Source organism: Carassius carassius, chromosome 22 (genome assembly GCF_963082965.1).
Source record: "Carassius carassius chromosome 22, fCarCar2.1, whole genome shotgun sequence".
In the NCBI taxonomy this organism is placed as follows: domain Eukaryota; kingdom Metazoa; phylum Chordata; class Actinopteri; order Cypriniformes; family Cyprinidae; genus Carassius; species Carassius carassius.
In genome coordinates, this window is record NC_081776.1 from 20767872 (window position 1) to 20778673 (window position 10802).

General features: G+C 43.0%; 2 protein-coding genes across 2 annotated transcripts; one reads left to right on the top strand and one right to left on the bottom strand.

Moving 5' to 3' along the window:
• The first annotated feature begins 1643 nt into the window (after positions 1–1643).
• LOC132098429 (zona pellucida sperm-binding protein 4-like) lies at positions 1644–3921 on the top strand. Its single transcript, XM_059504546.1, has 8 exons — positions 1644–2454; positions 2531–2718; positions 2791–2888; positions 2960–3117; positions 3191–3383; positions 3454–3601; positions 3681–3753; positions 3832–3921. Exons 1-8 carry the CDS (start codon positions 1644–1646, stop codon positions 3906–3908), a joined length of 1746 nt encoding a protein of 581 aa, XP_059360529.1. The 3' UTR covers positions 3909–3921.
• A 2623-nt stretch (positions 3922–6544) lies between these two features.
• On the bottom strand, positions 6545–7482 carry LOC132098594 (zona pellucida sperm-binding protein 3-like). The gene is made up of 5 exons (XM_059504654.1): positions 7474–7482; positions 7138–7367; positions 6925–7042; positions 6761–6843; positions 6545–6698 (listed from the first exon to the last, which is right to left on the bottom strand). The coding sequence occupies exons 1-5, from the start codon at positions 7480–7482 to the stop codon at positions 6560–6562; spliced, it is 579 nt and encodes a 192-aa protein (XP_059360637.1). The 3' UTR covers positions 6545–6559.
• Between the last annotated feature and the right edge of the window lie 3320 nt (positions 7483–10802).

The following is a 10802-nucleotide window of genomic DNA, read 5'->3' on the forward strand; positions in this document are numbered from 1 at the left end:
AGGGTTCAATAGATCTAGTAACACTTAACCGCTCTTACCATCAACACACTGTTGCAGTCCTGCAGTTCATTCTCAAAGAAGAGCACTTTGGAGCCTGGGACCAAACCGACAACAGGACATCCTCCCAAAGTCAGACCAGATGGCTGGATCAGTTCACCATTGCTAAACAAGTCCTGCTGTACCTCCACATGAACCCGGTTCTTAACGCATTGAATAGCTACACTACTGGGAGTCACAGGTTGCCTCAAATGGAAGTCCACCGCCATCTCACTTGGCACTTCTGGAACAATGGGAAACCTCCAGTCCAAAGGCTTCACTGGTCCCTGCAACACCTGCTTCTCCTGAAGACCAAGAGGCTCTTGTGCAAATCCTCTGTAGTCAAGACTCTGAGACGGAGAAGCCTTCTGCAAAGTGTTTCCGAGCACTTGAGAAGAAACGGGCACTCTGGAAGCTGGATATGATTGATGCTTCTTGCTTTTTGGACTTTGACTGGATCTCAAACTTCCAAAAGCATTCTTCAGATCAAACACCACAAGCACAACCAGCACTAACACATATTGCAAAAGACCAATCCTGACAAACGTTAACACAATACCCACCAGTCCTCGTCTTTGCCATTAAGTACAGCTTTGAATTTAAGCGGCTCCTCCCCTTTCAGCTTGACTGATTACCTTTGATTCTCCTCTGGACCTGTAATTAACAAATGAGAACGTTCTGGAATGTCACTAGCCAATGGAAGGCTTGATAAGGATCTGAGATTTTCATCTACACTTATTTACAATTTTTCAGTTAAAGTTTGACAGTGTGTCTATGATAGACAATGAATGTCATTAAAAAAGCCCCTGATATGACTCAAATAATAGAGAACTTTTAATAAAAATCTCTCTTTTTTTAAAAGAGTTTTTAGTTTATCATTGGAAAAGATTTGGAAAAATGTAGAATTACATCACTTGCTCCCCAATGAATGGGTGGCATCAGAACGAAAGTACAAAGAGCTGATATAAATATAAAAATAATCCACAAGTAATTCACATCAATTACTGTCTTTTGAAGGGAAAGGCTGTGTGTTTCTAAGAAACAAATCCATCGTTAAGAAATTCAAACTATAAGAGTTTATAATCCCAGTTAAAGGTGCCATAGAATGCATTGATACAATATTTTAAATATCTACATAAAAGGTACGTGGCTTGGGTATGGGCAAAAATTCTCCAGAACGGTTTTACATGTCCATTTACAGCCCTGGGATTTGTCCCTAGAATTATTTGGAAGGGTCATGAACAATAATGTCAAGCTCTGCTCTTATCGGCGGTTTCACAGCTCGGATCTCTTCTTTCCAGCGTGAAAGATGGAGAGATTAGGCTTCCAACCTGATATGTTTGAGCCTGTATCAGACGAAGATAAACATTTGGAAAGAATGTTTAGCGTTCGCGTGAACAAGGCTTGAGAGAGTTGTCAGTGAAGATGTGGACGCAGCCTCTGTGTTGCTTTTAAAGCGTTCTTTCAATAAGAATTGAATCTTGAGATCCAATGAGAATCACCCAGTAGTTAATGAAGAGGGAGGGACTATCGTTAATTAGCTGAAATCTGTAGAATATAAAAAGACCAAAGGGCAATATCTCCACTTGGTGTTTAGCTGTTGAACAATGGCTGGAAGTTGGTGTTTGGTTCAGATTTCGTTGGTCTGTGCATTCTGTCATGCTGTTCCACAGTGGAGTAAGTCGCTTCAGGATGTTCAAGCTCTGATGATGCAGCAAACTGACCAGCAGTTTCAGCTCCAGAAGACAGTTCAACAGCTAACTAACCAACAGTTTCCGCTTCGGAAGCCAGTTCAACAGCTAACTAAGCCGCAGTTTCCGCTTCAGAAGCCTGTTCAACAGCTAACTAACCAGCAGTTTCCACTTCAGAAACCAGTTCAACAGCTTCCTACACCTCAGTTTCCACTTCAGAAGCCAGTTCAACAGCTACCTACCCCGCAATTTCCACTTCAGAAGCCAGTTCAACAGCTACCTACCCCCCAATTTCCACTTCAGAAGCCTGTTCAACAGCTAACTAACCAGCAGTTTCCGCTTCAGAAGCCAGTTCAACAGCTACCTACCCCGCAATTTCCACTTCAGAAGCCAGTTCAACAGCTACCTACCCCCCAATTTCCACTTCAGAAGCCTGTTCAACAGCTAACTAACCAGCAGTTTCCGCTTCAGAAGCCAGTTCAACAGCTACCTACCCCGCAATTTCCACTTCAGAAGCCAGTTCAACAGATAACTAAGCCGCAGTTTCCGATTCAGAAGCCAGTTAAACAGCAGTTTCAGAAGCCAGTAGTGCAGGCAGAGCCCCTTGATAAATGTGCTGTAGCTGATTCTGAGCAGATCCAATGTGGTCTACCTGGGATCAGTGGTGCTGAGTGTGAAGCTATCAACTGCTGCTTTAACGGACAGCAGTGTTTCTATGGAAGGGCGGGTAAGTGTTCTCAATCTTATTCCGTTCGTGTCAAACTGATTCTCAGAATTTAACCTGCTCTTGTACCTTGTTCTAGTGACTGTCCAGTGTATTAGAGATGGTCAGTTTGTGGTAGTGGTGTCTAGAGACGTTACTCTGCCTCGACTGAGTCTGGATACGGTTCATCTACTGGGTGGAAATGACCCACCTTGTGCTCCTGTGGGGTCTACACCTTCCTTTGCTATATACCAGTTCCCTGTGACCGCATGTGGCACGAGCGTGATGGTGAGCAGCAGCTACTGGTTTTATTCTGCATTGCTTATGATGGACTGGATGCTGACACGTTCCTATTCACAGGAGGACAGCGGATATGTGGTGTATGAAAACCGAATGACCTCCTCGTATGAAGTGGGGATTGGACCATATGGTTCCATCACAAGGGACAGTCATTTTGAGTAGGTGATCCATGTCTTGGTGTGACCATTAATCCCTGATAAATGCTACAAGCTCGCTGTGTGTCGTCCAGGTTTCTCTTCCAGTGTAGATATTCGGGAACTTCTGTGGAAGCTCTGGTTGTGGAGGTCAACTCTGTTCCTCCACCTCCACCAGTAGCTGCTCCTGGACCTCTCAGGGTGGAGCTCAGACTGGCCAATGGCCAATGTGTCACCAAAGGCTGTGCTGAAGGTAAGGTCTTGTCCTGTGTCTGCCTAAAGCCTTTCAAACTGGAGTCTGGTTAAACCCCAGTGTTGTTCCTCAGGGGATGAGGCCTACACGTCCTATTACAGTGACGCTGATTATCCCATCACAAAAGTCCTGCGAGAGCCTGTGTATGTTGAGGTGCACATTATGGAGAGGACCGACCCCAACATTGTCCTGACGCTGGGACGTTGTTGGACGACTTCAACCCCCAGTCCACTCAGTCTCCCCCAGTGGGACCTTCTGATCGACGGGTGAGTGTACAGCCAATCTTTATCCAGTTGGTCTGCTGGGAGACCCTTTCTAACTTTCTCTTGTTTTCAGATGCCCTTACCAGGACGACCGCTATCTGACCACACTGGTTCCAGTGACTGGATCGTCTGGTCTTCAGTTCCCAACCCACTACAAGCGCTTTGTTGTGAAGATGTTCACATTTGTAGATCCAGCCTCACTGGCTGCTCTGAAGGAAACCGTATGCCCCCCTTTACTTGAACATCTGTATATTTACTACTTGTGGATTCTATGACTTGAGCCTCTTTCTTCCCTGTCAGATCTTCATCCACTGCAGTACAGAGGTGTGCCATCCATCATCTGGCTCTTGTGAGCAAAGCTGCACTAGGAAACGTGAGTTCTTGCTTTCTCTTGACAAGAGGAACGGAGCATTTTAGAAGTGCATTCTCACTTCGAACATTTCTCTTTCAGGAAGAGACACTCGTATCAAGGCTGTCTCTGGGGAGCAGACTGTGGTTTCTAGTGGAGAAGTTACTCTGGTCATGTAAATCTAGTGTTTTTTTTTTTTTTTAATAAACTTTGCAGAACCCTTAGGTGTCTTTGTCTATTGGCATTGTTTTGGTTCAGCAGAATGTGGGATTACATGCCTCTTCCCAGTGTTTTCCCCTCTCACTATTAAACCAAGGTTCCACAACCTTTTGTAAGGTTGTGCATTCCTTAATCCTTCCTCCAGTTGCTAACCTGGGGCCGCACAAGGCTCCCCTTATTCTTTTAATTTGTCTTCCAAACAGTAGTTTGGTTCCCGACATTCACAATATAGAAAGTAGTTATGTGGATTACTTGCGGCTTTTGTTTTAAATACAACTCAAATCGCTGAGCTCAAGTTTTAAGTGGAAATCAATTCTCGACTGTCTTGAAGCAAACACGAAACGGTGTCAATTGTCTGCAACTCAAAGTAGTGATATTAAAAGAATACTTCACCCCAAAATTGTGTCACTAATCCCTTACCCCCGTGTTGTTCCAAACCTGTAAAAACTTCATTCGTCTTCGTAACACAATTTAACCCCTTACTTGTCACCCCCCATTTTCAGCATGGAGACACAAATGACATACCCAAAATTAAAAGGTTGCTGCTTAGGAGTCTTTCTTACTAGATACATAATGTTCCCAAAGCTGACACTTCAAAGTTTACTGTTCATGAATCAGAATTACTCAGACTGTTATAATAGAGATAAGCTCAAACATGTCAATAAAAATATTTAAAACATACTGCAGTGTACTAAATGATGTAGGATATGATTTTAGATACATGATGAAGCTAAAGCCACAAGTCTACTAATACTTCACTTTATTTCAGAATCTGATCTCACAAAGTGTGAATTTTATTAAACCTTTTCTAAGACCATGTCATGTGTATTTTTAGAGAAGGCTCATAAAAGGCTAATAAAATTGATTTGACTCCTGGAATGCGATTATCTCTTGTTTGATTCTATTGTTCTTGCGAAACAAGCCTTTCACAGATCGGCCAGGTATGACACAATAATGATAAATGAGGATTTTCTTTTTTTTATTCCACTACTATTAGCCTTTGTTTTGGGTATTTCAAGGTTTACCAAGCCACATCGCTTCATTTCCAGTATACATTTACCCCACTATTATCAAAAGCCTTACTATAAAAATACAAAACATTTTCTTACAACCTTTGACAATACTACAAAATGCATTATGAAGAAGATCTGCACCTGCTATGTAGCTGCATTAGAGCTAACGTTAGCATCAAGCTACATGAGACTATTTATGAAATTATTAGTACACTTTTACTCAAAACTCACTTTAAACCCTGACTGAGTGTTTGTAATAACCTCCTTTTGGTCGTTTACGGTTGTAAAAATATGCTATTTATAGCCTTTTACGTCGCTGCACAAGTTAGCATTTCAGATGTACATTTTTAATATTGTTATAAAAACGCCCCAAATCTCAAGAAAATCACATACCAACTATTAACTAACGTAATCGTGTGTTTATTATTTGGATATTTCATGGGTACAGAGGTTTCTCTGTGTTGTTGTGGTCAGATATCAACACGGAAGTGTACAGGAAATGCATCATGGGCAGGACAGGGCGGGATATGATGCACCGTTATGATGGACAAGACACGGGCGAATCCGGTCTCTGTCAGCGCGCACACGGAAGACTATACACACAGAGACAGGGCTGGGAGCGGATCATTATCATCAGATCGCGTAAATCAGTGGAAAATGAATAGAAATTATGATTCTGTCTGAAGAAATATGAAGTAAACATCAGTAAATATATCTCTGTGTATATGCAACTTTTGACTATAAACCCTATTTGACACTTTTCAGTGAATCTATGAGAACACAAACCACTGCAGACGTGACTGAATATGAATGCTTGGTGAATTTCATCCACCAGTCCAAACATTAGTTCTCTTTGGGTGTCATTTCGGCAATGATTTCTCAGAATTATAACTGACCTGCTACTGCACAAAAAACCCCTTACGTCAGTACAGGTTCTGCAAGTTTGGCTCCCCAAATACTAAATTGAACTTAAGAGATGCCTGCCATTTTCCTAACACAATGGAAAAACCTATAAATAACCCATCTGAAGGTGGAAAATGTTGATACTGGGAGTGCGCTTTTATTGTACATGGATTTAAAAGCATTAGAGATGTCAACAAGGAGCATTAGGAAACAGATTTAACTGAGCAAACCTATTTGGGGATGCAAGGAGAAAATTAAACTGCTCATTTGAAGTTACCAACACAAAGAAATCAAGTTCACTGCATAAGAGGCACGCAAAATCTGCAGTGCTTCTAGGAAGTGGACGTTCACGCAGAACTCCCAGAATTCCCTTTACAGCATCATGGGCAATGTATTCCACCTTTACAGTACTCATCAAAAGGGAGCTCACAGCAGGTCCCTTTAAAAGGGTTATTAACTTCCCTAACGTGAAAAGGGAGCCTTTCCTTCTGGCAAGAGAATAGGTACAGTAGGACTACCCGCTTCCTCGCTCAAATCAATTGGTTAAACTAGACAAGAAAAACCGAAGCAAGAATAAGTTTGCTCCCCCACATTTATTGAAGACCAGCCAAAGTCTTCTTGTGCTCTTGAACCACTACAGGACCGAGCGAGGCCTTCCCTTCACACTGAAGGCCTAGAAAAAGCAGACACCAGAGTTAAGTGCTTGAAGGGCCAAAAACCAAGCTTAAAAGCACCTTCCTACCTCCAAAAGGAGAAGCAGCAGTTCCACCATCAGGACCACATGTGGAGTCACAGCAACCACAAACCTGGTGGTTCCCATCAGCAGCAAGCCACCTGCAATACGAAAAAAATCAGACATGGCACCTTTAATGTATTCGTACGTGGCATGAACATACCCATTGGCAAAGGAACAGGATTTGTGGAGCGCGTCACTAGGTGCAGAAGCAAGAGTGGCCTTCAGAACACACGTTATGTAGATCTGCAAGAGACACCACGGGTAAGGGGTCACAAACCAAAGCAAATGGGAGAGGTCGTTCTCCCCAACACTCGGAATACATACAGAAGGACTGGATCCCCCCTGGAACATGAAGGCCTCCAGCTGGAACCGGATTTTGTCTTCCTGGGATCGAGGCATGAAGCGCGAGCTGGAAGCTGTGACCTTGGCATCCACAAGACATCTAAGGAGTGAAAAGTAGTTGTCGGGGACAAAGTGGTTACAAGGAGCAAACGCGAGAACAACTCAACTCTGCAGCATCTGGTGACATGAACACACCCATGATTCTCAATGAACAAATATCTCGGAAGGGCGTTCACATCAGGTACTTGGGTGGCCACACAGCTGTCCACAAACACACGCAGAGGGACGTGGTTGTATACCTTCACGGATGCCTCAACTTTAATAACGTCACCCAGGAAGTAAGAGTTTGAAGGCCTCTCATAGGACCAGTTATCTGCAAGAGGGAAGAACTGCTTAGGCACAGCCTCGTTCAGAAGGCAGGAGGTCTAGAGAAACTGCACAAACCCATCATGAGCTTCAGGGAGAACAGCAAGACTTCTTCACCAGCCTCCGTTGAGGCATAAGGGACCCAAGTTGGCTTCAAGGCATTACCGCTGACATTTTGAAACCTGCCGTTCAAGTTACCTATTAAACGGGCTTCCGGTTCCACCACCGCAAGCAATGCCATGAGTCACAAAAGGTCACTTACCTTTGATAATGGCATTGAACACCAATAACTGCACCACCTGCACGGGTAATCGGAGTGCCAGCAAACGCCTCAGGAGTGTAGGTAAGGGCAAAGGTGTAGACAAGCTCATCCTTGGTCATCTATAGGAGACTGACGTTGTTACCAAGAGGATTCTCCCCAAACCCCAACCCATTCCAAAAGGCATCTTAGCAAGTCATGCCATAACACTTGGTTACCCGAGTAAGCAGTTATTAAGGGTTTTTCCCCCCACTATAAAAGAACCGTCCCATGGATGTTATAGATTCAGGGAGCCATCGATACCAAAACAATGGCCCATTTTTAGTAGGGTTCAATAGATCTAGTAACACTTAACCGCTCTTACCATCAACACACTGTTGCAGTCCTGCAGTTCGTTCTCAAAGAAGAGCACCTTGGAGCCTGGGACCAAACCGACAACAGGACATCCTCCCAAAGTCAGACCAGATGGCTGGATCAGTTCACCATTGCTAAACAAGTCCTGCTGTACCTCCACATGAACCCGGTTCTCACCGCATTGAATAGCTACACTACTGGGAGTCACAGGTTGCCTCAAATGGAAGTCCACCGCCATCTCACTCGGCACTTCTGGAACAATGGGAAACCTCCAGTCCAAAGGCTTCACTGGTCCCTGCAACACCTGCTTCTCCTGAAGACCAAGAGGCTCTTGTGCAAATCCTCTGTAGTCAAGACTCTGAGACGGAGAAGCCTTCTGCAAAGTGTTTCCGAGCACTAAGGATGGCTGAAGCGAAACAGTCGTTCCGAAGCTTTGCGAGATCCCGAAGCGCAGATGTGTCGAAACACTGATCCGAAGCGTGATTCGAAACACCCATGTCACGTGACTATGACCAAATGAAGCCTCGAAGTGTTTCACTAATTGTTTCATCAGGTGTGGTCCGCCGAATCAGCGTTTGATTGGAACGGTCGGGAACAGACCACACAATCGCACATCTGTATAAAAGTGAAATAAACGCATTTTGACCTCGTGGGTTTTTGTGAGAGGAGTTTGACTTTGAGATAGCGGATTTTTGGTGATATAGTGACATTTGCGATTTGATTAGTTATAGGCAATTTAGACTTACATTTAAATTTACACAACACATTGACTGAGAGGCTAGAGACAGACAGAGTATACATATAGTGACACATTAATAGATACATAGATATAAATATATATAGACAGCTAGATTAATAGATAGATACATATATAGATAGATTACAGATACATATATAAATACATATATTATAGATAGATACATATATAGATAGATTATAGATACATATATAAATACATATATTATAGATAGATACATATATAGATACATAGATTATAGATACATATCTAGATACATAGATCGATTCATATATAGATAGATAGATAGATTTGGATAGATAGATAAAATGGAAGCTCCCCAGAAGAGATGCCGTACATCTGTGGTGTGGGAGCATTTCCATTTAGAAACCCCAAATAAAGTGAGATGTGTGTATTGTGATCGGCAGCTAGCCTACTGCAACAATACATCATCCATGATGCGCCATTTGAGGAGCACTCATCATGCCATTTTGCAGGGTGCAGAGGATGGCATTCCCCCTGTACCTAGGCCTGCTACTGACACTGCTGGGCCATCTAAGCAAGGTATGCATTGTTTGGGATATAATTATAATTGAAATATAATTACAACCTTTTGGGACACTGTTTATAAAGTTTATAAGTTATATAAAGCACTGATTATAAACAGTGGAAGGTTTCCAAATAATGAACCAGTAGGCTATACTTTTAATAGATGTGCACTAATTGAAGCTGTATTTTTCCAATGTATTTGTCTGAAAGTATGTTTTGTCTTCTCTTTTAAAAGTCAGACAGAGGGAATTGGATGAGGCTCTTATAAACATGGTGGTGAAGGATCTGCAGCCCTTCACCATCGTGGACGATGAGGGATTCAGGGCATTTGTGAACAAGCTTGATCCAAGCTATGTCCTCCCATCCCGGAAGGTGCTTAAAATAATGGTCAGCGAAAAGTACAACAAAGCCAAGGAGAAGACAATGGAGGACCTACAAAAGGCCGAATTTGTTAGCCTTACAGCTGACATGTGGTCCTCCATTAATATGGATGGATATCTTGGTGTGACTTGCCATTACATAACACCAGAGGCAAAAATGGCAACTGTTGTACTGGGTGTAAGGAGGTTTTACCAAACCCACACAGCCCAGCATCTCATGGAGGCTAAAGCCTTGCTAATGGCTGAGTGGGGAATAATCTCCAAAGTTCAGTGCATGGTGACTGACAATGCATCTAACATGATCCTAAGTGCCCAGCTACTCCACCTTCGCCATGTCCCATGTTTTGCTCATACTTTAAATTTGATTGTGAAAAAGGCACTAGATCAAACACCAGTCATCAATGAAATACGCCAGAAGGCCAGAAAGATAGTGGGGTTGTTCAGATCCAGCTGCAAAGCAAAGGACAAGCTTGTGGAGATGCAGAGCTTGATGGGAAGACCAACTCTGAAACTGATACAGGAGGTTGACACGAGATGGAACAGCACATTTGACATGCTACAGCGCTTGTATGACCAACGTGAACCAGTGGCTGCTGCACTTTCCAACTTAAACAATGGTACTGCTCCCCTGACAAGTATTGATTATGACATTATTGAACAATCATTGTCAATACTGCAACCATTCAAACTCGCAACAACAGAGATGTCAGAGGAAAAGAGAGTGTCTGCTTCAAAGCTTATACCACTGTACAGGATGTTGCAGCACAAGCTTGCACAGAAAAAAGGAAATGCAACGCAGGAATCAACTGTTCAATTAGGTAGGCCACAATGACCATACTACCCATGTGATTGGCCATAACTGTCATATTATTGTCATTATTATAAATATGTGTTTCTCCAGTTTTGGCTCATAGGCTCACATCTGCAAGAAGGTCTGCACTCCAGATGTGGAGGTTATGAGAGTTTTAGAGCCTTGGCACTGGCTACACTGCTGGACCCAAGGTTCAAAAATGTGGCATTTGGAAATGCTGCCAAAGCCCAGGAAGCTGAAAAGCATATCACACTGGAGTGTGCTTCACTGATGCGTTCAAACACAAGTTGGTGAGCAGTTTCAGTCTGTGTTATGTTATGTAATCTGAATCATGTAATATAATATATCCTTCATATATGCCGTCAGTTTAGGATTTGTTACTAATTGCTGTTTTCATTTTTATTC

Excerpts from the sequence above, each read along its gene's own strand:
- LOC132098429 (XM_059504546.1), top strand. The coding sequence starts at position 1,644 with ATGGCTGGAAGTTGGTGTTTGGTTCAGATTTCGTTGGTCTGTGCATTC. Across the intron at positions 3,384-3,453 it reads TGGGACCTTCTGATCGACGG|ATGCCCTTACCAGGACGACC; the intron begins GTGAGTGTACAG and ends TCTTGTTTTCAG. Across the intron at positions 3,602-3,680 it reads TGGCTGCTCTGAAGGAAACC|ATCTTCATCCACTGCAGTAC; the intron begins GTATGCCCCCCT and ends CTTCCCTGTCAG.
- LOC132098594 (XM_059504654.1), bottom strand. Across the intron at positions 6,844-6,924 it reads AGGGGGGATCCAGTCCTTCT|ATCTACATAACGTGTGTTCT; the intron begins GTATGTATTCCG and ends TGTCTCTTGCAG. Across the intron at positions 6,699-6,760 it reads TCCTGTTCCTTTGCCAATGG|GTGGCTTGCTGCTGATGGGA; the intron begins GTATGTTCATGC and ends TTCGTATTGCAG.